The sequence below is a fragment of the Castor canadensis genome, chromosome 11 (genome assembly GCF_047511655.1).
Source record: "Castor canadensis chromosome 11, mCasCan1.hap1v2, whole genome shotgun sequence".
NCBI classification, from domain to species: domain Eukaryota; kingdom Metazoa; phylum Chordata; class Mammalia; order Rodentia; family Castoridae; genus Castor; species Castor canadensis.
This window is the reverse complement of record NC_133396.1, coordinates 17,655,434-17,682,917: the sequence shown is the minus strand read 5'-3', so window position 1 is coordinate 17,682,917 and position 27,484 is coordinate 17,655,434. Positions and strand designations below refer to the sequence as shown.

The 27,484-nt window shown below is 55.7% G+C and overlaps 1 protein-coding gene across 5 annotated transcripts; it reads right to left on the bottom strand.

The window, feature by feature from the left end:
- Positions 1–8,041: 8,041 nt before the first annotated feature.
- On the bottom strand, positions 8,042–27,130 carry Adam11 (ADAM metallopeptidase domain 11). Of its 5 annotated transcripts, XM_074045586.1 has the most exons (27): positions 26,997–27,130; positions 26,379–26,554; positions 18,605–18,681; positions 18,358–18,424; positions 17,128–17,213; positions 16,969–17,047; positions 16,507–16,573; positions 16,372–16,439; positions 15,926–16,000; positions 15,775–15,846; positions 15,439–15,605; positions 14,877–14,961; positions 14,672–14,762; positions 14,494–14,545; positions 13,914–14,013; positions 13,771–13,842; positions 13,547–13,639; positions 13,098–13,178; positions 12,508–12,558; positions 12,349–12,412; positions 12,053–12,152; positions 11,750–11,869; positions 11,491–11,659; positions 11,287–11,401; positions 11,112–11,202; positions 10,487–10,504; positions 9,851–10,005 (listed from the first exon to the last, which is right to left on the bottom strand). In XM_074045586.1, exons 1-27 carry the CDS (start codon positions 27,061–27,063, stop codon positions 9,990–9,992), a joined length of 2,319 nt encoding a protein of 772 aa, XP_073901687.1. In that variant the 5' UTR covers positions 27,064–27,130; the 3' UTR covers positions 9,851–9,989. The 5 variants fall into 5 exon arrangements, with proteins under 5 accessions (XP_073901689.1, XP_073901687.1, XP_073901688.1 ...); XM_074045588.1 differs by lacking the exon at positions 11,112–11,202 and having other exon boundaries at positions 8,042–10,005; XM_074045587.1 differs by lacking the exon at positions 11,750–11,869.
- Between the last annotated feature and the right edge of the window lie 354 nt (positions 27,131–27,484).

Sequence of the window (27,484 nt, the reverse complement as noted above, 5' to 3'; positions counted from 1 at the left end):
AGTAGACAGATACTTTCTCTGGTCCCTCATCTCCAGATTCTGCTGTTCTGTCTGAAGAAATGGGACTTTAGTCTCCATTGCCTTTTAAACAACTGATTTTTTTTTCTTTAGATCTTTTATTCTTTCCAAGAGATGCTGGGCAGGTATTTTAGTAAGTAAACACTATAAAGCTTTGACATTTACGAGATGGGAAAGGGACAAAGCCATAAAAGTCCTCTAAAAGGAATGGTTGGCTTGTGTTGAGGCCTTTTCCACCCCAGAGCTGTTTTCACTCTAGCCCATGTCAGCCTCTGCCCCAACAAGGGTGTATCAGGTTCCCTGTGTAAAGGCTCCAGAAAGGACTCAGCTGTCAAACTAGATTCCCTTGGTGGCTTCACAGAATTGCAGAAAACAGGAGCTTTACATAAGCGACAGTGCCAGGCAAATGCCAGGCATAAAGCGTGAGCTTCACGGGTTGCGGCCTCGAAGCTGGCTTCATTACCTGTAAAGTGGGGACAGCAGTAGCCCTGTCACATCCTGTGGCTGTGAGTTCCACCTGAGATGTTGGGCAGGCTGGCCCATGGTCAGCCCTGAACTGGGGCCATGAATTCTAAGGCTTCCTGCATGGGGGACGTGGTGCTGGGATGAACGACAAAGGTGAAGGGGGGTGCTAGTGGGTGGGGAGGGTAGACCTGGGAACATCTTCCCAATTTTTTTTCTTTCTTTTTATTTTTCAGCCCTGGAGTTTGAACCCAGGGCCTCATGCTTGCTAGGTAGGCGCTCTACCACTTGAACAACTCTGTCAGTCCCCTAATTTTTTTCTTTATAGCAACAGGTTATTCTTTCATTTCTATCGTGCAATGAGAAAGAAGTGTCCACACTGAGCCATGCCGTGGGGTATGTTCCAAATTAAATTCTTCTGCTTCCACATCCTAAGGATAATTTAAGTTCCAGACTAAACTCGTTAAACAAAACAGCTGTGAGCCAGTCTGGGTTTTTTTAGGTCCCCTTGTACACTTTCCTTGGTTCTAGCTCAATGCGACAGTCCAGCCTGCTTCAGCCTTTGTGTGGACTGAGTCTCATTCTGCATTTATTAAGCCCCAGCAATGCTGCAGACATCGGATCCATGCAGCAAATAAGACATGTGCGAGGCAGGCTAGTCCCTCCTTCCCCGAGGAGTGGACAGGCTCTTGGGAGTCAGGGTGCTGCTTCCTGACATCTAGGAGGCAGAGCAGGAAGTGCGCCAAGAGCATGGGCAAGTCACCTGGCTCAGGCTGGCTTTCTGGAGCAAGTGGCAGGTAATTGAAGCCTAACAGGTAAGTAGGAGCTAGCCAGATGAAGTGGGGGTGAAGTTATAAGTGAGGGTGAGAACCTTCAAGAACCTCAAAAGAAATTCCTCAGGTTGCAGCTTAGAAGGGAAGAGGGGCTGACATGAGCTAGATGCAGAGGCAAGAGGGCAGCTGGCTGCAGAAGGGGTAGGGGTGCCCACCTGGAAACTGGAGCTGGCCAGTCCCTCAAGCCAGGTGGTGGGAGGAGGGAGGTGGGTTTGGAGTTGGTGTCCTCAGAGGCCTGAATGGAGTGGTTTGCTCCCAGGCCCGGTTGGGGTGAGGCAGGGGGTGAGGAGCTGACTGTGGGAGCAGTGATTCCATGGAGAGGGGATTGATTTGGTGGTGTATTTTTTTTTAAGGATAGAAAGGCCTTGGGTCACGGAAAGAATTAGAAGATGTTGGGGAGAAGATTGGTAAATGGCAGAATGGTTTTCTGGGGCTCAAAGTCAAAGAGGAGGATTAACCCTTAGGGAAGGCCTGGATTATGTGTAAGAATACTGGTAGGTGCTGGGTGCGGTAGTTCACATCTGTAATCCTAGTTACTTGGGAAGCTAAGATTGGGAGGATCAGAATTTAAGGCCAGCCTGGGGAAATAGTTCATAAGACCTCATTTCCAAAATAACCAGAGCAAAATGGACTGGAGGTGTGGCTTAAGTGGTAGAGTGCCCACTTTGTGATGGGGAAGCCCTGAATTCAAACCCTAGTCTCATCAAAAAAAAAAAAAAATCGCAGGTAAGGGACTGGGGGATGTCTCAGTGATAAAACACTTGCCTAGCAAATCCTCAGCACAATAATTAACACAAGTAGGAGCCTTTCAGACCAGAGGGAGCTAGAGAGATGTCATCTGGGAGAAGGGTGGGACGGGGTGGTTTTGAAGAACAAGGAGCAGGAATGAAATGATAGGGGAAGAGGGAGGAGAGCCCAGGACAGTACAAAGGACTGGGGCCTGGCTACCTGAGGCTGGGGGCCGGTTTTGTGGTGACATCACTCCAAGCTTTTTGGGGGTCTCTTTCCTCCTAAGAACAGCTTTGCCTCCTAGCTCCCCTCTCCTGTGGTTTAACTCTCAGGTTAGAAAAGTGACCACTGCCTTCTGGTCAGCATTTCCCAGGACGAGCTTTACCTGGTCCGTCCTCAGTGGGGATGCTGGCATGTTGTCTTTGCAGTGGTCTCTGAAATGCTGGTGACACCTTATTTTCAGAGGCAGCCAGGATTGGGCTTGGCATGGAAGGAGCTGCTGGGGTCAGCCGGAGGAAAGGCAGATAGCGAGTTTATTTTTAAACCCAAGTGGGCACTAGAGCTGCCAGCGAGCAGCAGACGGCTCTTGGGAGAATGGAGATTGGCAGCTGGTCAGACACTTGTTGGGAGGCCTGGAGGCTGCCCAGCGGGCAGGGGATCAGGTGGCTGGAGGCCAGGGCCGTGCGGGAGGGGTTGGGCTGGGGTAAGAGGAGTAGAGAAACACCCAGGGGCCCAGCTCCAGCACTGCCCAAGGAGACAGTGGGGGCTGGAGGGCTGAGATCTGTGGGCCAGCAGACTCCTGAAGTATGCAGAGATGGTCCTTGTCCCCTCAACCAGGGGTTGTGTCAGGCCTGGTCTTGATCTGTGGTCAGATGGACCATGTGAATTGCTCTGTGCAGAAGCAGAGGACAGTCGGGAGTCTGTTAGGAACCCCTCACACCTAAAACTCCCTCATTAGGATGTTCTGCAGGCCTTCTGGTAAGCCAGGTGGCACTTAGTCCTCAGAGCTGACCTGGAACACAGCATGTGACCTGGCGGAAGACTGTCCCTGTGTTCTATATGGAAGAACACGTCATCCATGCCTTCACAGCCCATCAACCTCACCAGGAGGCTCCTGTGCCATTGCAAGGGCAGCAGGGCCCGATTCAGGAGTTGTCATCTGGAATGGCCCGGGCGGGAATTGCTTAGAAGACACGACAGCAATAGCCTGAGCCCTAACACTGACCTGCCTGCATTTAATCTCCCCTATCTTACTTTCAACACCAGAGGCCCGTGGAGCCCTGGCCTGAGGGCACAGAGCTTTCTGGGTTTAGCTGAAGGTTCAGGAAGCCTCTTGGCACCAAGCCTTCTGGCCAGGCTGCTTCTCTTCCACTGACCTTCTGGAAGGGTTGGCAGAAATCTTATTTTTACCTACAGCAAGCTCCCAGATTCCAGAACCCCAAACCCCCTTCAGAGCAGAACAAATGTAGGTCTCTCACTCTAGTTAAAATTCCCCCATCTTGCCAACATCATCCTCTTTTTTTTGTTTGTTTTGGGTTTTTTTGAAGTGGTCTTGCTATACATAGCCCAGGCCTGTCCTCAAACTCTTGGTTCTTCTGCCTCAGCCTCTAAGCGTTGGGATTACAGGCGTGGGCTACTCTGACTCCCCTCTTGGCTTCCAGAAAGTAGTGTACACAGGGGCTCCTGTGACCTTTGATGAGGCAGTGTCTGTTGCTTCTGATCCAGGACCCTCCTGCTGTGCCTGTCTGCTTCCTCCTGCCATTGCCCTATTTCAAGCTTCCTGGGTTTCAGTACTGCTACCCAAGAAGAGCATTGGTTACAGCCACACCGGGCCATCAAGCACTTGAAATGTGGCTAGTCCAAACCTAGATGTGCTTCAAGTGCAAAATCCATCCCTGATTTCAGAGACTTTGTGTGTTGGGGGGGAAGGAAAGATGAAAGAATGGAGGAAGAGAAGGAGGGAAGGAATGAAGGAGGGAAGGAACGAAGGAAGGAAATGAAATAGAAAAAAGAAAGAAAAGAATGTAGCATCACAATAATTATTTCATGTTTTTTTGTTTTGTTTTGTTTTGTTTTTGGTGAAACTAGGGTTTGAACTCAGGGCTTTGTGCTTGCAAAGCAGACACTCTACCGCTTGAGGCACACCTCCAGTCTATTTTGCTCTGATTTTTTTTTTTTTTTTTTTATTGCACATTGTAATCCAAGCTACTTAGGAAGCGGAGATGGGAGGATCTCTGTCCAAGGCCACCTTGGGCAAAAGTGGGAAAGCCTATCCAAAAAAAAACAACCTAAAAGTGGTTGAAGTGGTAGGGTGCTTGCTTAGAAAGTGCAAGGCCTCAGATTCAATCCCCACTATTGGCACACTTACACTCACACTCTGTCTCTCTCTCACACACACACATGTATACACACAGAAAGAAAAGAAAGCGAAGGGGAGGGAAAAGAGAAGAGAAAGAAAAGAAAAAAGAATAGGTAGCATTTTATAAGTACACAGAAATAAGCCTAAAAGTTGGTGTTACTGGCCCTAGCATTTTAATTTAACTTTTTAAATATTTTAAAATGTGAGATTGGCAGAGTGGCTTAAGCAGCAAGAGCTCCTGCCTAGCAAGTGTGAGGCCCTGAGTTCAAACCCCAGCACTGCAAAAAAGAAAAATATATTAAAAGTGTGTTTGCTCAACCTAGGGAAAAATGGGTGGAGCTTTCCCATCTTGGATGATTTACTATTTTTTTTTTCATTTTTCTTTTATTATTCATATGTGCATACAAGGCTTGGTTTATTTCTCCCCCCTGCCCCCACCCCCTCCCTTACCACCCGCTCCGCCCCCTCCCGCTCCCCCCCTCAATACCCAGCAGAAACTATTTTGCCCTTATCTCTAATTTTGTTGTAGAGAGAGTATAAGCAATAATAGGAAGGAACAAGGGGTTTTGCTGGTTGAGATAAGGATAGCTATACAGGGCATTGACTCACATTGATTTCCTGTGCGTGTGTGTTACCTTCTAGGTTAATTCTTTTTGATCTAACCTTTTCTCTAGTACCTGGTCCCCTTTTCCTATTGGCCTCAGTTGCTTTAAGGTATCTGCTTTAGTTTCTCTGCATTAAGGGCAACAAATGCTAGCTAGTTTTTTAGGTGTCTTACCTATCCTCACCCCTCCCTTGTGTGCTCTCGCTTTTATCATGTGCTCATAGTCCAATCCCCTTGTTGTGTTTGCCCTTGATCTAATGTCCACATATGAGGGAGAACATACGATTTTTGGTTTTTTGAGCCAGGCTAACCTCACTCAGAATGATGTTCTCCAATTCCATCCATTTACCAGCGAATGATAACATTTCGTTCTTCTTCATGGCTGCATAAAATTCCATTGTGTATAGATACCACATTTTCTTAATCCATTCGTCAGTGGTGGGGCATCTTGGCTGTTTCCATAACTTGGCTATTATGAATAGTGCCATAATAAACATGGGTGTGCAGGTGATTATTATTTTGGAGAAGGGGTCTCAAGAACTATTTTCCCAGGCTGGCCTCGAACTGTGGTCTTCCCAAACTCACCTCCCAAGTAGCTAAGATTACTGGCATAAGCCACCAGTGCCCGACTTATTTTGTGTTGATTACGTGTTGAAATGAGAATAGTTGGGGTATGTTGGATTTAATAAAATATATTATCTTTACCTATTTCTTTTTAAGTAAGGTACTAGAAAGTCTAAAAATTCAGTCAGGCACAGTAGTGCTTGTCTACAATCCCAGCTACTTGGAAGGCAGAAATCAGGACGATCATCGTTCCAAGCCAGTCTAGGCAAAAGGTTAGTGAATCCCCTTCTCAACCAACAAACTATGTGTGGTAGCACACACCTGTAAGTAGGAGGATCGGGGTCTGAGGCTGGCTTCAGGCAAGAATGGGACTATACCTGAAAAATAACTAAAGCAAAAGAGGATGGGGGCATGGCTCAAGTGGCAGAGCACCTGCCTAGCAAGTGCAAGGCTGTGAGTTCAAACCCCAGTGCCACCAAAAACAAACAAAAAAACCGCATATAGAAGTCAAGCGTTCTGATGCTCACCTGTAATCCTAGCACTCAAGAGGCTGAGGCAGGACGATCAGGGCTGCATAGCAAGTCCCAAAATGCTTCCCCACAAAAAAACTGGCACCCAGCTTGCCTGAGTTGCCTGTGCTCAGTTCTGCAGGTGGCACAAGGCTCTAGACCCTGACGCCCCATAACGAATGCACCCAACAAGTAGACTCTGAGCATCTGCAGGGTGCAAAAGCACTACCTGACCTCAGCCTCTGTCCTGGCCACTTGCAACTGGGGGCTCCATGAGCAGGAGGACATATACCTGGGAGCTGAGTTCCTTCCTGTGACTCGCTCAGAGATGTTCTGAGTGGTTTAAGGAGGGAGATGCAGCCTGGAGGTGTGAGCTAATCAAAGGACTTCCTTCTTTGGGCAGAGCATATACCTGAGTATCCCTTGCTATAGGTGGCCTTCACAGCCAAGTTCCAATTCCTGGTCCCACTCCACTCCGCTTAGAAACCCCTCCACTGGAACTGCCTTTCCGGGTTCTGAGGCCAAAGTCAGTCAGTCCTTTGAGATGATCTGTGTGGACCAGACCTGCAGCTGCTTTCCAGCCCATAGGGAAAGAGGTGGAGGCAAGGTGGGTGGAGGGGTGCTGTCATTGTAGGCAGGCAGGCAGGGGCAGAGGGCCTGGGTACCTCCTGGCATACCCACCACCAGCCAACACCCACCCAGTCCTGAAGCCACCTGTTCCCATGGGTCCCCAGCAGACAATGCTAGGGCTGAGAGAGGGCAAGGGACCCTGCTGACCTTCTGGAGCCAGGAGTGCTCAGCGCCCCCCCCCCCAATGCCCTCTCTGCCTGTCCCCTGCCATCTATCCACCAACAGTCACACACTTTACACTTTACTGAGGTACAGCAGTAGGACACTTTGGACCTGGCACTGGGACTTGAGAGCTAAGAAGGGGTTAAGCATGGGGCTAAAGGGACTGAGAGTTAAAAATAGGGTGATCCAGCCCAGAGCAAGGAAGGCAAGGGCAAACCTAGACTCAGTGCATGCCTGATGGTTTGGAGGAAATGACTCCAGCCTCTTCACCCTGCACTCTGATGCAGCCATCTGCCTCTGGTGATGCCTTAGAAGTTCCCCTAGGGGGCTGGCGGAGTGGCTCGAGTGACAGAGTGCCTGCCTAGCAAGTGTGAAGTCCTGAGTACTGCCAAAAAAAGTTCCCTCGTATGGGGGCAGGGGCTTGAGGTGCCTCAGTAGGGTGGGGATCAGGAATCTAAGCTGAATGTGATTCTGTGTCCTACCTCTGCAGTAAACCAGGTGGTCTTAGGAGTCCTGCCCTGGTGGGGAGCAGGGCGATGGTCCTGTACCTGTCCCTACCGGCTCCCCAGGATCTTGCCTGCTGCTACTGCTGCTTTGTCTCTTCTCTGTCCTTCCATCTCCCCCTCCAGTTCTCTTATGGCCTCTCTGATTGACCCTCCCATAGTCCTAGCTCCCTCTTCCCCAGGCTACATACGTCCAGGCCCACTCCGGCGGGGAAGGTGGGATGATAGTGACAGGTTTCTGTCTCAAACTGAGGCTTCCTACCAGTGCAGGGGGCCCAGTCCCTCCCACCCAGATGAGACTTGCCTAGATTCCAGCTTTCTGGAATCCAAGGAGGTGAGGGGAGGCTTCTCTGGCTTCAACCATAAAAGGGAAGTCAAGTCCCCGGCTCACCTCACTGTCTGCTTGGCAGAAGTTAGAAGTTAGTGGAGAGACAGTGTCTGCTGGGACAGCCTAGGAAGGGAGGGCCAGGCCTCCACCCAGTGCCTGTTTCCTCACTGAGAATGGGAAAACCACATCCCTTCCTCCTATCTCCCATGAGGTCCTAGGTGCTCACTTCCTACCTCCCCCCCCCGCCGGCATCCCAGTTGTCATGCTCCCTCCAGGATCTGGGGAGAGAGGGGAGCCAGGGTGGTCATTGACAGAAAGCAGAGAGGCAGGTTGGTGTGAGCTCCATGGAAGCCCCAGGATGTGATCTTTAATCGATGCTCCTGGCCCCGCCTCCCCGCCCCCAGCCCCAGATGACGTATGTACAGGATGCATAAAGAGCCAGGCCAGGCCAGTGCAACCCCTTTTCTTCCCTGGGCACTGCCAGGGTGAGACAGGAGGATGCAGACAGCTGGGAGCCAGAGTGGACTGGTCACAGGAAGTCTTGTGTTCACGTCCCCACCACAGACATGCACTCACACAGATATGCCTGTGTGCTCAGAGGGTGCTGAGAAGTATATCCACATGTCTGTGCTCAGATGCATTGTCACCTGTGTACACATGTGCCACCAAGGATGGAAGCCTAAAGGTGTGGGCAGCTATGGTGCAAACCTCAGCCCTTCCCACTGTCCTGCCTCTGCTAGTGGAGTTGGTGGTGCAGGACTGGCCTGAAGGGCACCCACTCAGCCTCCTTACTGGCAGTGCCAGCTGGAGCTCGGTACTGAGGACCCTACTGTAGTCAGAAGCCATCTAATACCCAAAAGGTGGTCAGTGGGTCCTAGGCCCCAGTTTGCCCATGGGGGTGGTTCAGATAAACAAGGAGCTATTTTCTCTGTGATTCCTTCTCAAAGAGGCCCCAGAAACAGAAGGACTTGGTCAGGTAGCTCAGGGTCCTGGGGTGCTCAGAACCCCTTACTGAGCTGAGAGGAGAGCCCCTGGGAAGGGGTGCCATTTATTTGTGGCTTTCATCCATAAGGCAGCCTGCCCCTATTGTGCCCTGTCAGCTGCTTTTAGGACCAAGGAGTCTCAGCTCCTTGGTCCCAAAGTGAGAATGGTGAGGGAAGGCCATAGCTGAGCAAGGTTGCCAGCTGGCCACAGCAGGGGTCAGAAGACGGATAGGGGACATCTGTAAACTACTACTTGGCCCTAGAATGGGGGTAGGAAGTAGAATGGGATTGACAGAACCTTGAGGACTTTTCTAGAAGTCCAGAGACCTGCCCTTTCCTGACCCCTTACACATCACAGGCACTAACCCTCTAGGCACTAGACCACTTCTGGCTCTCCTTACCTACAGAGTCCTCCCTGGAAAGACGGCCTGGCTTGGAACTCCCAGGCCACACCAGGGGCACCTAAACCCTGAGATAGCCCACGAATCACCCTTCTTCAAAGGGGGAAGGTGCCATTTTATTTCAGGGACTATATTTTCTAGACCCCCAAGTATATGCGTCCTGGCAGGGTCAGGACGGTCATTTTGGAATTGAAGACAGTCTGGGACATGTGGTCACCGCACCCATAACCTAGGCCATGGGCACGGGGACAGGCAGCTTTGGTTTGAATCAGCACTCTTATTTCCAAGCTCTGTGGGGTGGGGCAAGGAGAGATGCCCAGCCCCTGCCCGGGTTCAGTGACAGGATTTCAGGTGTGAGCCTATCAGGGGAGGGTTGAGGGGAGGGGGATGGCCAGGCCTCAGTTTCTCTGGGCCCCCCTGTGAGTATCAAAACATCCCTACAACTGCCCTGGCCCCAGCACCCCCAAGGTTACATTCATCTGTTAAGATGCAGTAAAAAAATGCAGATGTCAGCCCCTTCCCGCTAGGTCTCAGAAAGCAAGATCCTGGCCCAGCCGCTGGTTGTGAAGGCCATGTCCACTGGTGGCCCCCCAGGCTCCCCCTTGAGCTGTGGCAGTCTGTGATAATGGAAGCTACATTCACACAGGGAGACTTGGTGTGCAAGGCCAAAGCCGCATGAGGTGAGGTGGGGGACCGTGAGGAAAATGCCCTCCAGGCTGGTCCACCCAGGTGGTACGAAGGGCAGGGCCACAGCCCCCACCCCAATCCCTTGTGGAGGCAGGAGTTGAAGGGTTTGGACCTGGAAGACATTTGCACGGTGCCTCCCTCTGTGGCTGGGTGGGGGCAGCCTCGTGGTTCAGTGCCGAGACGGTGGGTGCCAGGCTTGGAGGGAGGGGGGTGGCACTTAGGCCCCTCCGGACCTGGAATGGAGAGGGGGCATCAGGGGAGTGTATGAGGCAGGACCCAGAGGGAGAGCCCTCCAGCTGGACCCTGGGAGGTCAGTGCTGGGCCCTGGAGCAGCAAGTCACAGGCTGGCCGGGAGGGGGTCTGGCGGAGGTCAGACAGTGGTGACATGGCAGACAAAACAGATGGGACGCAGAGGGAGGCCCCTCCCAGGGGATGGGATTTGCTGGGCACAGCTCCAGGGCCCACCCAGCCGGGGGTCCGGCCACAGGAAAGGCAACAGAAGATGGACCACGGCCCAAGAGAACAGGTGGACAAGGAGGAAGGGACAGGGCAGGCCGAGGACTTTCTTCCCAGGCTGCCAGCAGGGCTGCAAGAGGGAATCAGCCCCAGCTCCCCATCAACAAATGCGAGGGACGAATGAGATGGAGGAGACAAGGACAGCGGGAGGGATGACGGGGCCGGCGTCACACTGCCCCCTGCTGGGTCGGGTCATACCTTCCTCTGCGGATGTTTCTTCAGGAGCCACGGAGAGGACAGGCAAAGAGAGAGAGGAAAAGGCACCATGTGACCCTCTCCTTCTCTCAGGGAGGAGGCCCAGGATCTCCAGGGTCTAATACTAGGGACAGGGCCAAGGAGTGATACTGGGCAGATCTAACAAAAATAGGTCCAGGGTTCCAGTCCTGGCTCTGCCACTAACTCATCAGGTGACACTGGACCTCAGGTTCCTCCAATGCCCAGGGAGGGGGGCATCAGACCCCAAACTGAGATGTCCCACAGAGGGTCATAGGTTCAGTGGGGCTGGGGACTGAGAACACATGCCTTATCTTGAGCAGGCTATGCATGGCTCCATGCTGGCTGTGCTGGGCTACACTGAGGCACACAGGGGCCCAACCTTTGCAGACTGGACAGGTCAGAAGTCAGGGTTGTTAATGTGAAATCTGGTGTTTAAATGTAAACAAATAATTGTTTTCAATGTTCAAACAAGACCCTGTAGGCCAGCTTGGACCAGTGATGCATGAGCTCTGGGTTAGCTGACCTCTCGGGGGGGCCTCTATCCTCCAACAGTCTGGGGGTCTGATCCCCAAGGACACCAGAGGGTCTAGGGGTGCGTGTCTCTTACTTAAATCCCCAGCCCGTGCCGCCCAGGACGATGGCTGCAACCAGGACAGCCCCGGCGATGGAGCCAATGATGATGTTGGTGCCGCTGGGACCTGGGGAGGAGGGCAGGGCTTGGTTGGCAGGGACAGGCATGGAAAAAGGTAGAGACATGCTGAGCTGGCCAGCTTCGGCCTCACCTTTATATCTCTCCGTCTCCCCAGTGGGTGGGGATGTGGGCAGCGGGTTGTGGATACTGCAGTCTTTGCCTGTCCAGTCGGGCTGACAGATGCACTTCCCTTCATTGCTGCAGACCTGGAGGTGGGGTGGAGTCAGCATAAGTGAGCAGGGCCTTGTCTCCTGTTGTAAGCCTCTCCAGCCATCCCTGGCCTCCTGGCTCTCACCCCGTGGTGGGAGCAGACCCGGCGCTCCCCACTGCCCGGGCAGGTGCTGAAGTTGAAGGCAGAGGCTGGCAGGCAGCGGTGGTCCAGGCACAGCATGTTGGGCCCACAAGCCGTGCCGTCCTCTACATAGCTCAGGTCTGAGCCATCAGCCAGCTGCACATGGCCTCCCCTGGGGAGACGGTATAGCCAGCCTCAGTCCCTGTCCAGCCCCCATTGGAGCTGCCACCTCCCTTTTCCCAGCCATTGTCCCAGCCAACACCTGCAGTCCAACTCTTTGCCCTGGTGGTAGAAGGTGACACTGCTGATGTCTCCCCCCAAGTCCCCCTGCCGAGGACTTCCAGAGATGTTGACACAGAGGAGGAAGCCACAGAGCACATCCCTGTCGGGGTACATGGAGACGGGTGAGCACCAAGTTAAGACTCAGACCCAACTACTGAGCTCTGATCTGCCCTCTTCACTGGGCCTCACAGGCCTCTAGTAGGAGAACCTGTGCCCCATCTTTGAAGACTCTCAGCTGCCCAGAGCTGGGGACATCTAATAGGTAGGTGCCTTGGCTACTCACTGCTTATTGCATTGGACCCAGCCTGACCCCTTGCGCCCACAGTTCCCACGCTCTGTTCCCTCCACGTTCAGTTTCTCATAGCAGAAGCGATCAGCAGCCACTGGAGAAGATGATGCCAGGTGTCACTCCACCCACCCCAGGACCTCCCCCACTTTGAACCTCTAAGCTGGCTGGGTTCAAAGATTCTAAGGAATCACACATTTGGTGGGGGGCATATTTAGCCAGAACCTGCCCTTCCCCAGCTTTTCCATTCTGGGTCCTCTAGAGTCCCACCTCCCATATCCATTCAGACTCACCATGACCCCAAAGGGCCTGGCACTGCCGGTCTCGGGTTTTGCAACGACCCCCATAACAGCGGCCCTGAGAAACCAACAAAGAAGGGATGGAAACACTGGAGATCAGAATGGAGGCAAGAGACTGCAAGGAGCCCATAGGTGGAGGAGCCCCCCCCATACCTGCTCATGATCACAGTAGTAACCATCCAGCTTGTGCAGGTTTGGGGGACACTGTGGAGAGAGGAGTTGACTGAGCAGAGCAGGCCTAGGACTAAGAGCAAAGGCCCACACCAGGCTGGGATGAAGCAATGAGAAATTCTCTCCAAGTGGGAGCTCATCTTAGGGTTCTTCCATGACAAGGTCAAGGGCTCCATCTGTGGATTTGACACTATGGAGTCCTAAGTCCCCTAACTTCTCCAGTTTAACCCCAGTTTCCTGCACCCACCCACCTCGCAGGGCAGGGAGAGCATAACACCTAATTAGGATTTAATAATGTTGATATTGTTATCCACTTTGATCCCTAGCGTACACAAGCACTGTGCCAGACGCTGGGAATACCAGCCAGGGTATGAATGCTGGTCTAATGATTGAACAAAGCCACGAGGCATGAAGAACCCCTTTCTCGGAGAAAGAAACCGAGGCTCATTGACGGCAGGCGTCGCCAGCTGAGGAGCAGAGGGGGCCAGAGAGCAGTCACCCCACAGAGCCAAGCCGATAGGGATAAGGGGAGCCTTGCCCGGGGCTCTGCAGGATGACCGGCCCGGGCAGACCTGGCTTGAATCCCCGGTGCAGGTCTCGGCGATGTCGCACTCGTTCACGGCTTCTCGGCAAGAGACGCCTCGCGGCTCGTACTAGGGAAAGGATGCATTCCTGGGCTCACGCAGGATAAGTACCTCTGCGTCTCGCGTCTCCCCCCGGCCCCCACCCCGTCCCACGCGGAAACACCACCCTCCTCCATGACAGCGGGTTCCTAGGTAGGTTCGCATTTCTGTGACCCCACCACCTTTCGGCCGCTCCCGGCCCCTCGTAGCCCCGCCTTCCACACGCACAGCGTCCGCGAGGTCCCGCCCCCAACCCCTCATTGGCGCTTTCCTCGCAGTAGGCTCCGCCCACAGATGTGCTCCGCCCTCAATGGCTCTGCCTGCTTTCCTAACTCCCGCCTCCTACCTGATGACGCCCAAGCATCCTCTCCCTGGTCCTGGCCTCGTGGCCTCCTCACCTTGCAGCGGCGACAGCAGAGCCCGTCGCTGCACATGGCGTCGTGAGTCAGGGTGCATTTCTTGCAGCAGTTGCCACCCGCGCGGCTGCACTCCTGAGGGTAGCGGGGAGAAGCGCAGGGAGGCGGTCGAACTCTAATCCTCCCCACTTGAACCCCCCTCGCGTCCACTCGACCGTCCCTGGCCTCCCCGCCTCGTCCACCTGGCGCCTGTACCGGCTGCTCACCTGCACCGAGCCGCAATCGCACTCCTCCCCGGTCTCCACGAAGCCATTTCCGCATTCGGGGGGGTCCAGGAGCTGGATCGAGAAGGGGGTGTTAGGAGTCTGGCCGGGACCCTATCCACGCCCCACTCCCTGATTTCCGGTACCTTGAGGGGCTTGTTGAAGAGGCAGCTTCCGCCGCCCTCCTGCAAAAACTGGTTGTACTCATCGATGCTGCAGCGCGAGAACTTGCGGGGCAGGTAGAACCTGGGCAGGCATGAGGGGACCCGGCCTCAGTGCTCCCCGCTCCCTCTCGCCCTTTGTTAAGATTGGGGAACGGGCAAGCCCTGAGACTCTGTCACCATCGCGAGGAGGCTGAGGATATGTCCCGGGAATGCGTGAGTCCTCCCGCTTGCCCATCAGGGAGAGGTCGGAGGAGCTCGCTCCGGTCCCCACTGCGGAACCTCAGGACTCAGACCGCCCCAGTGCTGGAGCACTCCGGAGGCACCGTGTCTCCGCATAAGGCTTGGGCGCCGCCCAGCGGCAATCGCTCGCAGTACAGCCTGGCCAGTTTGGGTGTCCAGCAGGGCAATTTTGGGCTCCCTGTGCAGTGTTTGCACACAACTGGGCTTCTTGGAATCCTAAGCAGCCGTCCGTGAGCTAGGCCTCCGGTCCAGACCGCCTTTCAGTGCTCGCTCTAAGACTTCCCTTGCCCAAGACCCTCTCCTCTTGTCCCCAAGAACTCACCCAGTGTCCTCCATGATGCAGCCCAGCCAGATGTCTGGACATTTGCAGTCCCCTGAGAGGTAAACCAGGACATAAGGGGGTCAGGGAGCATCCCCTCACACCCTCTTCACTTCTAGCTGGGCTGGGCATGCATCTGGGCTGGCCGTGGGCCCACATGGGGGCCTCTGATGGGCAATACCTGCTGAGCTCCGGTGTTTGTTCCACATCATGCCCAGATTCTGCCCCAGTGTCTGGGCTAGGGTCACTGCCATCGCCCCCATGTTCCCATACTAGGGGTGAGAGAGATGGAGCATAGCGATGCCTATGTCCTACCAACAGGCACCCTGCTTCTTTGTAGCCTCTCTCCCTCAGCCCTCACCCCAGCTATGGCCCTCTCTGCTCACCTCATTCACACCCCCACCCCTGGACAGCGAGCAGATGCCTCCCACATAGGCTGCCCCGCTGCTGGTGCTCTGGAAGGTCCTGCCCCTGGAAGACAGAGAGTTGTCGGGATGACCTCTTGCTCCCTTTGGTGGCTCTCAGGGGCTGTGAGGAGGTCTTGGTGCCTCCCTTACTGGGGTTCTTCCTTAGGGTTTGGGCCTTGCCCTTCGCATCAGCCTGTGTGACCTCAGGCAAGCCCCTCCCCTCTTTGGGCTCACTAGACCTCATGCTAAATGAGAGGTTCATCTCTTGCTGCAAGGTGCTTTTATTAGATTTTCCCTGAGGAAGGGATGATGGGACAGTCTGAAAAGGGAAAGAGGAGACTAAGGGGAGGTGGGGACGAAGGACCACCAGGACTAAGGCAGAGGGCACCAGCCTAAGATTCAGCTGTGGCTGGTGGCAGGTGTAAGGTAAGTCTGATTTGCAGGCTCAGAGGAGAGCTCCTGGCCCAGGCAGGTATTCAGGAACCCTAAGCCCTGGGGCAGTCAGTGGAGGCTGGCAGGGTGCTGGGGGTAGGGGACTCACGAGAAGAGGTGGGTGGCATCGCTGGACTCAGGCAGACTCTCCCGCCGGTAGACCATAAGTCGGGCTAGGGTCTCCAGGAGGTCATCCTGCACCTGGATCTTGTCCCCATCTGCCCATGTTTCCATGGCAACCAGCACAATGCGGGTGTTGAGCTGCTCCTTATATATCTGGGCCCAGAGGGAAGAAGATGAGGGAGACTGAAAGGGAGAGTGGGTGTGGGAGGACAGAGCTGGAGTAGGGCCTCAATCTGCCCCTTCAGCTCTCCAGGCTGACAGTGACCCCTGGATGTGTGTGGAGGGGGAAGACTAGGGAGAGGGGAGGGAGCGGGCTGATTACCACATCTGCCAGGTTCACCACAGACTTGGCAAAGTTGCTGGTGAGGACCACTGACTGCCGCATCTGCTCGAACTGGGAAGAAAGGAAAGGGGGATAGGGTGAGGCTCCTTTTGGGCCCTCCTGCCATTGTTCCCCCAGCCTGGGGACTTACCAGCTGGTGGTCGTTGATCACAGTCAGCTCCACATATTTGGTCTCACTGTGTACTGTGGGGTGGCCCCTGCGGACCTGGGGGGGTGAGTGGGCACTTGGAATCAGTCCCCTCCATGTGTGGCTTATGGCCAAGCCACGGACAGACTTGTAGGGAGAGAGTCTGGACCCCAGCCAGGGACAGGGACCCCCAGTGGCAGAGGGTCCCAACCCTTCCAGCCTGGGAATGGGAACAGAGGACAGGCAGCCTCTGATTGCCTAAGATGGGTACCCATGTAGACAACACTAGGGAGGAATTGGGGGGCTCTCCCAAGAGCTGGTTCCTTGACCCCTGGCCTCATCACTCTGACCCTCCTCTGCCCCAACATGGGTGGTAGTCCTTTGCCCTGGACCACAGCCAGGTGGTCTCTGCTGGTCTCTGCAGCCCGAGGTCTGAGCGGGCCCCATACCTGCCTTTTCCTTCTCAGCCTCAGCCGGTTTGGAGGAGCAGAATAGGCAGGGGCAGCAAACAGGCAGCCTGTAGGGAAGGGCAGGTGAGGGGAGAACAGTTGCCCCCATCCCAGCCTCCCTTCCCCCTCCCTTACCTGGTTCCCTGCATCCGAGGGGGGCTGGGAGGAGAGGGGTCCGGTAAATGAGGTGGGGAAGGGGTCCCTGCAATGAGGGAAATTAGTTCTTGAGGAGCCAACCAGCTCTGCTCTGGGCCCAACTTGGGGGACAGCTCCAACCCTTCCCTCCACCCCACCCTGGGGTGACCCAGAACTGGCCAGAGCTCCCATGTCGGATCTGATCTCCCAGATGCTCAGATTCCGGGGTCAAGACCTGGGGGCGCCCTGAGAGACAGGGGCAAAGGACACTGGAGCCCAGTGGGAGGTCACTTGGGGGACAGAAGGGACATTGGAGCTGGGGGCAGGCGGGAACCAGAGCTGGCAGTGCTGAGGAAGGCAGTAAGGCTGAGGTGACTGAGGGGAAGGAGGAGGCAGCCATAGCTGTGGGGACAAGCAAGGCAGGGCCATCAGAGGGATGGCGAGGGTCAGTGTAGGGCTTACCTGAGGGGCTCCCCTCCAAGGCCCAGCCATCTTTTGCGGTTCCACGATGTAAGTCAGGTTCCCATCAGAGAAGACCCCCCTATGGAGACAGAGCCACAGCTCCCCACTGTCCCAGGCTGGGAGGAGGCCTCCCCTGCTGCCCAGGGCCCCTGTACTCACCGCAGCCCCTGGCAGGTGGACAGAGCCGCGAAGGAGTGCGGGTTACCCCGGAGCTTCCCCTGGTAGTAGCAGTGGTCTCCAGCCTCCTGGGGAGAGCAGAACAGTGAACAGAGCACTGCTCTGAGTGTAGGTGGCTGTGGTTCCCTCCCACCCCACACACACCCATTCTAAACTGGTGGTGCTCTTAATTTGCTATTTCACCCTGGGCAAGTTCCTAACCCTCCCTGAGCTAACTTCATCTGACTATAAAATGAGGGCATTTGGGCTGGGGTATGGCTCGTGTTGTAGAGCAGCACCTGCCTGCAAGCACAAGGCCCTGAGTTCAGCCTTCCAGTATCACAAAACAAAACCCTGTACCAAAATGAGAACTGCACCACAGAAGTGGTTCCTGGCCATTGCTGGTGCTGGTGAAGGAATCCCAGACTCCTTTGAGAATGACAACTAACAGCTGTGTAGCACCTGCTCTGTGTCAGGCCCTGATCTAAGCACTCACCACATATTATCTCACTTAACCAGCTGACTGCTGTGGACTCACCCCAATCCCCGCATAGAATTTCGCTTGAACACTGCCTCCGTGGCCTTCCCCCAGACATGTAGTCTGTGATTGTGGGTCCTCCTGCCCAGACTTATGGGTCAGAGGAGAACAGCAATGCCCACCTCCCCCAACTCTGCTTCCTGTAGAATTACTTGTGCTCCAGTTACTGAACAGGCTGTGTGTGGGGGGTGGGGGCAGGCTATTTATAGGCACTCATTCATCTTTGTTCAGGCTTCAAGGCCTCCAGTTCTGGGACCCTGGCATAGTAGGCAGTCAGAAATCCCAAGGCGGGAGGAGGCATTTCCTCTACTGGCCCATCCTGGAAGGTTCTGGGGACATAGCTGGTGTGGTGCAGTGAGGGCCCTTCCAAGCCTCCATGCAAGGCAGGGGACTAGCAGGGAGCTAGAACTTTGGGCCTGAGTGAGGGAGCCCAGGGTCTCCCACTCTGACTGCTGATCCTCAGAACCTCCAAGGTGGGGAGGGATGGAAGCTCTTGAGGGCCAGGCTGTCCTGCATATAACCCTTGCCTCACTTCCACCAGTCACCCGTTGCAGTGCTGGGGATGAAACCCAGGCTTCATGCATGCCAGGCAGGCGCTCTACCACTGAGCTATGTCCCCAGTTCTGTCCCTACATCTCTGACCACAGAGGCAACTTTTCTATCTCACCTCTCTGTCCCCTCCCAAAGGCACTCACGGTGCTGTGCTGGGTGGTCCCCTCTCGGCTGAAGTGACGTTCCACATACTGAGAGGAGAGGAGGTGACTGAAACAGCAGGCAGAATAGCAGGAGGAAGAAGGGGTCACTGGTGAGGCAAGGTCAGGTGGGTCCCACCCCAGCTCAGGATCCAGGTCCCCCAGGTCCCCCAGGCTCCCCAACCAGCCACCCTCAGGCTGTGTACTGCCCACCCCCACTGCCCTCCCCTGGGCTCCAGGCCACACTCACTGGTTCAGCTCCAGGTCCAGAGTGAAGTTGGAGTTGAAGGCTGGGATGACGAAACTCACCTGGGCCAGGTGCACAGGCTGGCATGGGGGAGGGCAGAGAGGAATCAGTCTGAGGGGCTTGAGGTGGGAGTTGGGTACCCCAGGATGGAAAGAGACCTAGGAAGGAGTGGCACAGCCCCAGCAGCTGAGGGGACCCGTCTTTGGGGAAAAGATACTCTGGACAAGGTCTTTGTTCTTGAAAACCTGTTCCGAGGTCAGGGGCAGGTGCTCATCCCTGTGCATGGTCCACCCCTCTGCCCTCCGATGTCCTCTGGGACCAGTCTTCTGGAGTGGCAGGGACAAAGGGCCTCATGCCATGTTCTCCCTGCTCTTGACAGCCCCTTTCCCCAGTAGAACAAAGGAAGGTCCCAGAAGTATCCTGGAAAGGGATAAGGGTCCCAGTCCAGGGGTGAACATGTGGGAAGTAGACCCTTGCTTCCCATCCTCATCCCCAATCTCCATAGGAGGCCTTGGATGGTGCAGACACAGGTGGAGTAGGTGGGAACTGACCACCAGGCCCAGGATGCTGGGTGAGGGGCCAGTGCCATCTGGACAGGACAAAGGGACTTGGCTACTCTACCCCCAAATCCATTGCCCTCTGCCTTGCCTGAAGCAGCTCATCTTTAATATTTCAATCCCATGGTTAATTTTTAAACACGGAAGTTTTCCTGATAAATTTTTCAGAGGGACCTATGCAGTGGGGCTGGGAGGCTCCAGGTTGCCATGGCAATGGAGGAGGCCTACACAAGATGGCTGCCCTCCTCAGCCTGGGTGTCCAGTTGCTGGGGCAGGGGGTGGAGAGGTGACAGCCTGGAGGGAAAAGCCCTCCAAGACAAGAAGGGCAGGAGAGCCTGGGCTAAGGGGAGTCAGCCTTCTCTGGCCCTGAGTCACAACCATCCTCAGAACACACCTGGAGACCCCCCACCACATCCCAAGCTGGATTTTATAAAAAAAACTTGGAAGCGTACATAGGAAAGGTCTGAGAAGGCTTGGGGGCTGAAGCCTGCTTCCCAACTTATCCGTTTAAGAAGATGGAGACCCAGACACCAAGACAGAGCCATGACACTCCTCCCTGTGTATGGGAAGCATCTGCTTCTTGCTGAGCTTTAGGCAGCAAGAAAATAGGCAGCTCTGACATTGTCAAGGCCATGGGGTCCCATAGCCCAGACCTAGTGATTGTCATCCACCACCTAGTCAGGATCAAGACTTACTGAGCACTGCTCAGGTGCCAGCTGCTGCTCTGAACACTTTGTAAGTATCATCATATTTGGTTTTCACAACAGCCCTGTGGGACAGATGCTATTTTCATTCCATCTGACAGATGGGGGAACTGAGGCACAGAAAGGCTAACTAACTTGCCTAAGGTCACTCAGTTAAGATGTGGTAGAGCTGGCCTGGGTAGCAAGACCTCCGAGCCCCAAGGACACTGACTCACCCCATCCCTCACCCTTGGCTGACCAAGGCTCCAAGTTCCATCCTGAGCCCCTAGAGCATCGATCAGACTCGAAATAGAAAGTCAAGGGCAAGGAGTGGCTGTTTCCTTCCACCCACCCTCAGCCAGGGCCAGCTCTGCTCTCCCCTCCCCCCCAGGCCCGGCCTGGCTCTATCTCTTCCCATCCTCACTCCCCCCTCCCCTCCTCTCCTCCACTCTCAGAACTATTCCTGCTTGTTCTGGCTGCCCAGAGAAGCAGCCTGCCCAGTCTCCTTGCCCTGACTGTACTCTCTCAGGCTGTAAACCTGCAAGGCTGACCCAGCAACCTCTCTGAGCCTCAGATTATTCCCACAGAAAAAGATGGGCACACTTCCAAGGCCGGGAGGTTGGCTTGTGGTGGGGTGACATCGTGGGCCTGGAGAATTTTGGCAGAACTGCTCCCACTCAGGAGGTCAGCAAATCTACCAACCTACCTGACCTCCTCTCTCTGTGGCACCCTCTTGGGAAAGGCTGGACCAATGAGGAGCAGTGCCAGATAAGGCAGCACCCCCCACCCAATCACCACAGCCTATGAGGCTGAGCTGAGCTGTGGAAGGGGGCAGCAAGGCCTGAGAGGATGCAGGCCAGGGGGTGTGAGTGCCACCAAAAGGCGGTAGGAAAAAAGGAGAGGAATGGCCTGACGGGGGCAAGGGGGGCCAGGCTCTGCCCTGTCTGAGGGGAGAGTCAGATCAGGCAAGCCCACCTCAGCCCTAGGACTGCTGCACCCTAGGCGTCTGAGGGAAGGGGAGGTTCCTACTGGCACCAGAGCCCCATGACCCCACAGGAGCTTCAGGCCAATGTTCGACCAAGGTCAAGTGACTCTCCTTTTCCAGCCTGCCTTCTGCCCCTGACCTGGCCCTGGCCTCATCCCATTATTCCTCAGCCAGTCCCTGGGGCCCTCCAGTCTTGAGGTCACATGCAGTCCTCCAGACACATTCACCTCTGTGCCCAGCTCAGCCCCACTCGGGATGGCCAGGCATGACCCAGTGCCCTGCACTTGCCTCTTGCTTTCCTGACCACCTGGGCTGCCATGTGCTCTAGCTCACTTGATCTCAACTGGTCCTCATTTTACAAATGTCAGGCTGAGGCTCAGGGAGAGAGACACTGGGGGGTTATAGGCCCAAGGTCACACTGGGTCATGAGGGCCACTGGGGTTGAGGATCCTGTTTGCCATGGCATCTGTAGGGCCTGGCAGGGTGATAGCCCCTCCACCTGAGGCTTCCCTGTCACTGATCCACCTACCTGTTTCAAGGAGACGGTGCCTCAGCCTTCTGCACCCCGTGTTGGGCCTAACCAGATTCAGGATACAGAGAGAAGGAGAAAGATTCTGCCTGAATCCCAAAAGTCCCCGAATCCCAAATCCAGATGTCTGGCCTCTGCTCCAGACCTAAGAATCCCAGTTGTGGGAAGGGGAATAAAGATCTTTAGGATTCCAGGTGCCCCAAGAAACTTGAGCATGCAGAGTTCTGCCCCCCACAACCACTAGGCACTACCCCTCAAGCCCCCACCTGCACTCCTGTCCTCTCCCCATCCCTCATCTATAGAGCTTGAGATGAGAGGGCCTGCCCGGCCTCTTGATCTTTGATACCCACTTCTTGACATATATATATATAATCACTAATTCACCTTCTTCCTGTGGGTGCCCTTTCATACCCTGGATTGAGGGCTCTGCTATCTTTCTCCCCAACCGGGGGCCACACTCATGTAGAGTAGAAGGGCAGCAGAAGGTCTGAGGAGCTGCTGAACCCTCAGCCTCAGTTTCTCCATGGGTAAAATGGGGAAGCAAAAGTCCTGTTTATCATGCTATAAGCATTGGTGATAATAAATAATACATGAAAAAGGATATGAGACAACTGGACAGGGCTTTGAGGAATTGGATAAAAGACGCCCCTGGATCCCCTCTGGTGACAGGGACATGCCCAAATGGTGGCATTGTGCTCCAGATCTGGATGAGTTGGAATGATTTACCTGTGAGGTATCTCACCCAAGGACATCCTTCTAGAATCTCCTCTCCCCACCATCACCTCTTGGGCCGGGTGGCTGCAAGCAGGAGGTAGGGACCCCACCAGACAGCTTGTTGGGGTAGGGAAAACCCTCCACACTCACCAGAGAACACATCCCAATGTCCCCCAACTAGGTGCTAATGCTCCATTTAGCAACAGGGCAGTGGATTCCCAAATAATGAGAACAGTTGCATGAATTTCCAATGATGGAATTTGACCTAAATTTTTGGGGACAGAGTCACCTCCTTACAGGGTCATCAGTCCCTCTGGGGACTGACACTGGACAGCTGGGTTCCTCCAGGCAGCCAGGAGGGTGCTTGGGTGAGGACAAGCCTGCAGGCCAGAGTCCAGAGGGTGGAAAGGACCTGTGATGCTGGCTACCTATGTTGTTCCTCAGGCCCCACCCAGAGCTGGACAGGTGCCCTCAAGTGCTCTGGCTCCTGTGCTCACCCCAGGTGCCTGGAGCCTGCCCTGCTCCAGGATGTTGTATATGGGACACTGCTCTGGCCAGGTCCCAAGCTGGACACCTGACACACAGCAGCCCAAGGAGTGGAGACTGCACTATGTTTGTTTGTGGAGGAGGAAGGGGCTTGGTGGCTTGCTCTGGTCACAGGCAGAAGCAGTGAAGCAGGACCTGCACAGAGCCTGTCCCACCCCGAAGCGAGTGTGCAGTCTTTCAGAGTGAAGTTCACTCTGTGGAAATGGCCCAGGTGAACAGACTGGGCGTCACACAAACCCTGCCATGGCCTCCAGCCACCAGCCCCCTCCTGGGAGCCCCTCCGGCCCCTGATCCCTAACGGAGCTACAATTTTGGCTGCAGAGACCATAGCACGGCCATGGGGCTCACTGCCTGTGATGCCCATTTTGCATGAGCTGGGGTCTGAGTCTCACTCAGTTCCCCCTACTCCTATGCAGCCAGAAAACCCACACACCACAGCACAGCCCTCCACAAGGGTGTCCTTTGGCCACATTTCCAGCAAACGCTGCTCTGGCAGTGACTTAACCAGCAACTGAGACCCCAGCCCCAGCTGGTTCAGATAAGCACTGTCTCCATGCCTGGGACCCTCCTCCCACCCTGCTCAGTTCTCCACAGCTGGCCCTCCCCTTGGTTTCCAAGAAGTCTGGGGTTCCCCAGGTCCAGGCTTGACCCACACAGTGTCTTCTCATGAATCAGAAAAGGTGACTCTTGGGTGCCAGGCAGCCTCAGGAGCCCATGGATTTCATTCAGCTTGCACAGATGCCTTTGTGCAGTGAAAAACCAGCCTAACTGCACTCTGGCCCTCTTGTCCTCCTGCCTCACCCCTCAGCTGCAAGCTCCCGGTGACCAAAGAGAGGTGACCAGTGGCAAAGAGAGGGCTAAGTGTCCTTTGTAACTCTCTCTGCTGGAATCCTGAGTGAGAGGTGGGCAGCCCACTGGCTCAGAATGCTGCCTGGGTATCAGTCCTTGACCCTGCTACTGAAGTACTGGGTGACCTGGGGTAGTTACTTCACCTCTCTGTGCCTGTTTCCCATCTGTGAAATGGGACTAATAACCCACCTCCAGGAGTTGGGATGAGGATTGAAGAAATTTCGACACATGAAGGCAGAAGACTGCCTGCCCAGCAAGGGCATCTTCCTGCCACCTTCCTCTCCCCAGACCTGCTTCCCCTCACTCCCAGCTTTTAGTACACTAAGCCCTTTTCCATTGACAGCTCCTGGTGGTAGTGGGGACTGAGATTTATCATCATCCTGAGTTTGGGGATCAGGAAGACAGGGTTCAGAAAGGGGAAGTGACCAGCCCAAAGTCAGAACAGGTTAGTGCCTGGGGCTCCCCACCACAGCCCTGCCAGCCAGCATGTGCCTCAGATCCCCCCACAGCACCAGGGGTCATGTGGCTGACTCCACAGGGCTCAGCTTCAAGTTCAAACCAGTGCAATGACTTAGGATGGAGCCAAGCAGAACCAGTGGGGCGCTACCTGCTGGGACCTGGCTCCTGGCTACACTGGCTCCATCAGACCCCAGCTTATGGAGCCAGAAGTGCTCCTACCCTGGGGAAAAATGCTAGGTGGGAGGTGGAGGGTTTGCCAGGCTCCTCCCAGTCAGGGGCCAATCTCCTAGGTAAGTCATGTCCCCTTTGACCTTTGTCCATCCTCCTTGCTCTGGGTGGGTTGGGGAAGTGGCCTTGTATCCAAATCCAGAGAGCCCCATGGGTCAGACCAGTGCCATGGGCAGAGCCCAGCTCTTGGAGAAGATTACTCCCAGCCCTGCTGCTTAAGATCCAATTGACTCTGGGCAAGTTATTTAACCTCTCTGAGCCCAAGTCTGCTCATGAGTGGAATGGTGCAGACAGAGGGTATCTGCCTAGAGATTTGAGAAGTAAGTGATGTAATGCACACTCAAAGCATAGCAGAGAGTCTGGCCCAGAGCAGTCCACAGCCTTGGCAGCCCTCTCCACCACTGGGGCAAGTTGTCTGCCTCATGGGAAACCAAGGCACCGATAAGGGAGGGCCCTAAGCAAGTCCCTGGGAGGTTGCATGAGGTCCCTGGGAATTCTCAGTCACAGAGAGGAACCCCCTCCATTGGGGTGACCATTGTGCACAGACTCATAGAACTCTCTCCACTCACCATCCTGGCTGCTCAGATATCCCTTAGGTGTATTCAGACTCAGTCATTTGGATATGCAGCATGCATGCCATCCACTCACCCAGCAGGACAACACCCAAAGAGACCCCCAGCCCACCCAGCTCTACTGCATCCATCCTGGTCTTCCACCATAGCCTCAGCCTCCGCACCCCCCAGGCCCCTCTTTAAAGAAGGCCTAGGCTGAAGGAGCAGCCTACCCAGTTGGAAGCTCTCAGTTTTTAGCCCTACCTGGCCCCAACACTTCCTCTCAACTTCATCCTTTGACCCCGCAGTGGCATCACCTCTCCCCCAATCTGTGCTTCCTCTAGAGTTCTAGTGGTAAGACAGGGTCAAGTCCCCGCCAAGGCAACTGTGGGGTGCACAGTTCACAGAAAGCTGAATTAGGAACCAAATAGCAGCCAGGTCACCCCATCCCTGCACCTGGGACCATCCTCACTGCCCGTCCAGCCACCTCCCAGGAAGTCAGGGAAGGGGTTGAAGCTGGCCTCTACTACCATCTCTACCTCCATAGCCTCAGCTCAGGACCATTAGCCCCTTCCCCTCTCCTCCTTGTCTCTCCTTCCCTGCTCCTCCCCACTCACTCCCCTGAATGAGGGCCCATCCATTATGCATGTTCCTTCCTGCTCCACTCCATTTCTCGAGTATTCCCCACCCCTGCACCACCCCACACCCCTCCCCCTCCTCCTTAAGGGCTTTTAACCAAGTACATTAGGCAGGGCCAGATGCCAGTCTGACAGATGTCTGTAATGTTAGCCTCCCGTTTCCCTCCTTCCTCCCTGTGCCCAGCCCAATTTACCTCCCACCACTCCCAGCTGCCCCAACTTCCCAGACCTCAGGGCACCCCTCCTCTGAGTCTCTCCTCCACACCTCTTCTTTCTTTCAGGTCTTCACCACCCAGCCCTCTGCCGCCCCCATTGGCTTGGCTAACTTTCAGCTTCGAGCTCCTGGAGAGCCGAGGCATGCCCAATGAATATTCCATCTGGGTGATTATTATTTACATGATATTAATTAATTATTAATTGCAATTAATAACCTTCCTCTGGGAGGCAGGAGTGTGTGTGTGTGTGTGGGGGGGGCCTGGCAGCTGAAAGGGACAGGGTGCAGATAGAGCTGGCATTTTCACATGCACTTGGAGCCTCAAACCATTTTCCAAGGCCAGGCAGGAAGCAAAGAAACAAGCCTGTCTGTGCACCCCAGGAAACTGAGGCAGGAGCATTATTTGTTCCAAGAAAGCTCACTGAAGTGTGTCTTTGGCAAGTCCTAGGAGCCGGAATCCCTGACCTGGCACTTAGCTACTTCTTTCTCCCTGCCTCCCTCCACACTGCCCAAGCCCTGCTTTGAGCAGAACCACTAGCTCTAGCAGGAAGGGAGGCAGGTGGAGGGTTGGCCTCAAGCAGAACTGAGACCCCCCCGCATGCCTGAATGCACAGGGAAGGGAGTTTGCACAATAATGAGAGGGGCCTGGGGCTGGCAGGCGCATGTACCCACTCCTGGGCTCCAGCCCCAGCTGATGGCCCATTATACAGAAAAGGAAGCTGCAGAGGCTGCGGCTGAGGAGGCTAAACCCTGGTTACTCAGGCCTCGGTGTGGACTTTGAGGCCTGCTTCAGCCCCCTGGCCTCACCACCCTGCCCCACTCACCGGGCCCCCTGGTGGCTCCTGACGAACCCTGGTGTCCAGCTGCTGCTTTCGGATCTCTCCGCCAGAGCTCTCCCCTACCAGGCGGCTGGGCTCTGTGACCTCGGGGGCTTCTGGGCTCCCCACATGGCGTGAACCCCTCCAGCGCAGAGCTCCACTGGGACCCCGGGCCCCAAGACCTGGGGAGACAAGGCCATAGCTGCAGGCAGATGCCCTCCATGGACCATGGGGCAAGAGCTTTGGAAACGGGGTGGGCGCACCCCAGCCCCCACTCTGCGTGGCCCTTGGAGTCCTGGGGGGATCGGGTGGGAGGATCTGGCTACCCTGCAGAGGAGCCACATGAGGAGGGGGCCAGAAGCTTCATCCTGCCCAAGTCACGACTGCCCCCCCACCCCAAATCCGCAGAGACCTGCAGAGTCGGCCGGAGGGCGGCAGGGGGATGGCCGCAGCGGAGCGGCCACATCGGGACAGGTGGGTGGACGCACCTTCCCTCCTCTCCCGCTCCCCCACCCTCCCGCGCTCTGGACCGGCTGTCACCCGGAACACTGCAGGAAAATGTGGCTGCAGCAGAAACCGCTGCAAAATCCGGGGCGCGGGGCTGGTCCGACGGGGGTCACTCACCGGGCGGGGGGAGCAGCGGCAGCAGCAGCAGCAGAGCCGCGAACGCCCAGCGCTGCAGCCGCCTCATGGTTCGCGCATAACCCTCCGGGTCCGGGGGCTGCGGCTGCGAGCGGCGCGGCGGCGGGCGGGAGGAGGACGGGGGACGGGGGCGGGGAGGCGCCCGCGGCGAGCCGGGCGGGGGTCGCAGGGTGGGGGTGGCGGGGAGGCGGCCCGCTCAGCGCGCTCTGGCCGCGGCCATCCCGGCGGGGCGGCAGGGCCGGGTTAAGAGCGGAGCGGCGAGCACGTGAGCCGAGGGCCCGCCCCCCCGCAACCCCCCCATCCCGGTCGCCACCACCCGAGGACAAAAGAGGCGCCGCCCCGGGACCCCTTTCCCAGCACCTCTGCGGCTCCCTGAGCAGGTGCACGGCGCACCCCGCCCCATCCCAAAGCCCCTCCTCGGTCACCCTTTGTCTGATGATCTGCGAGGATCCACAGATTTGTAGGGGGAG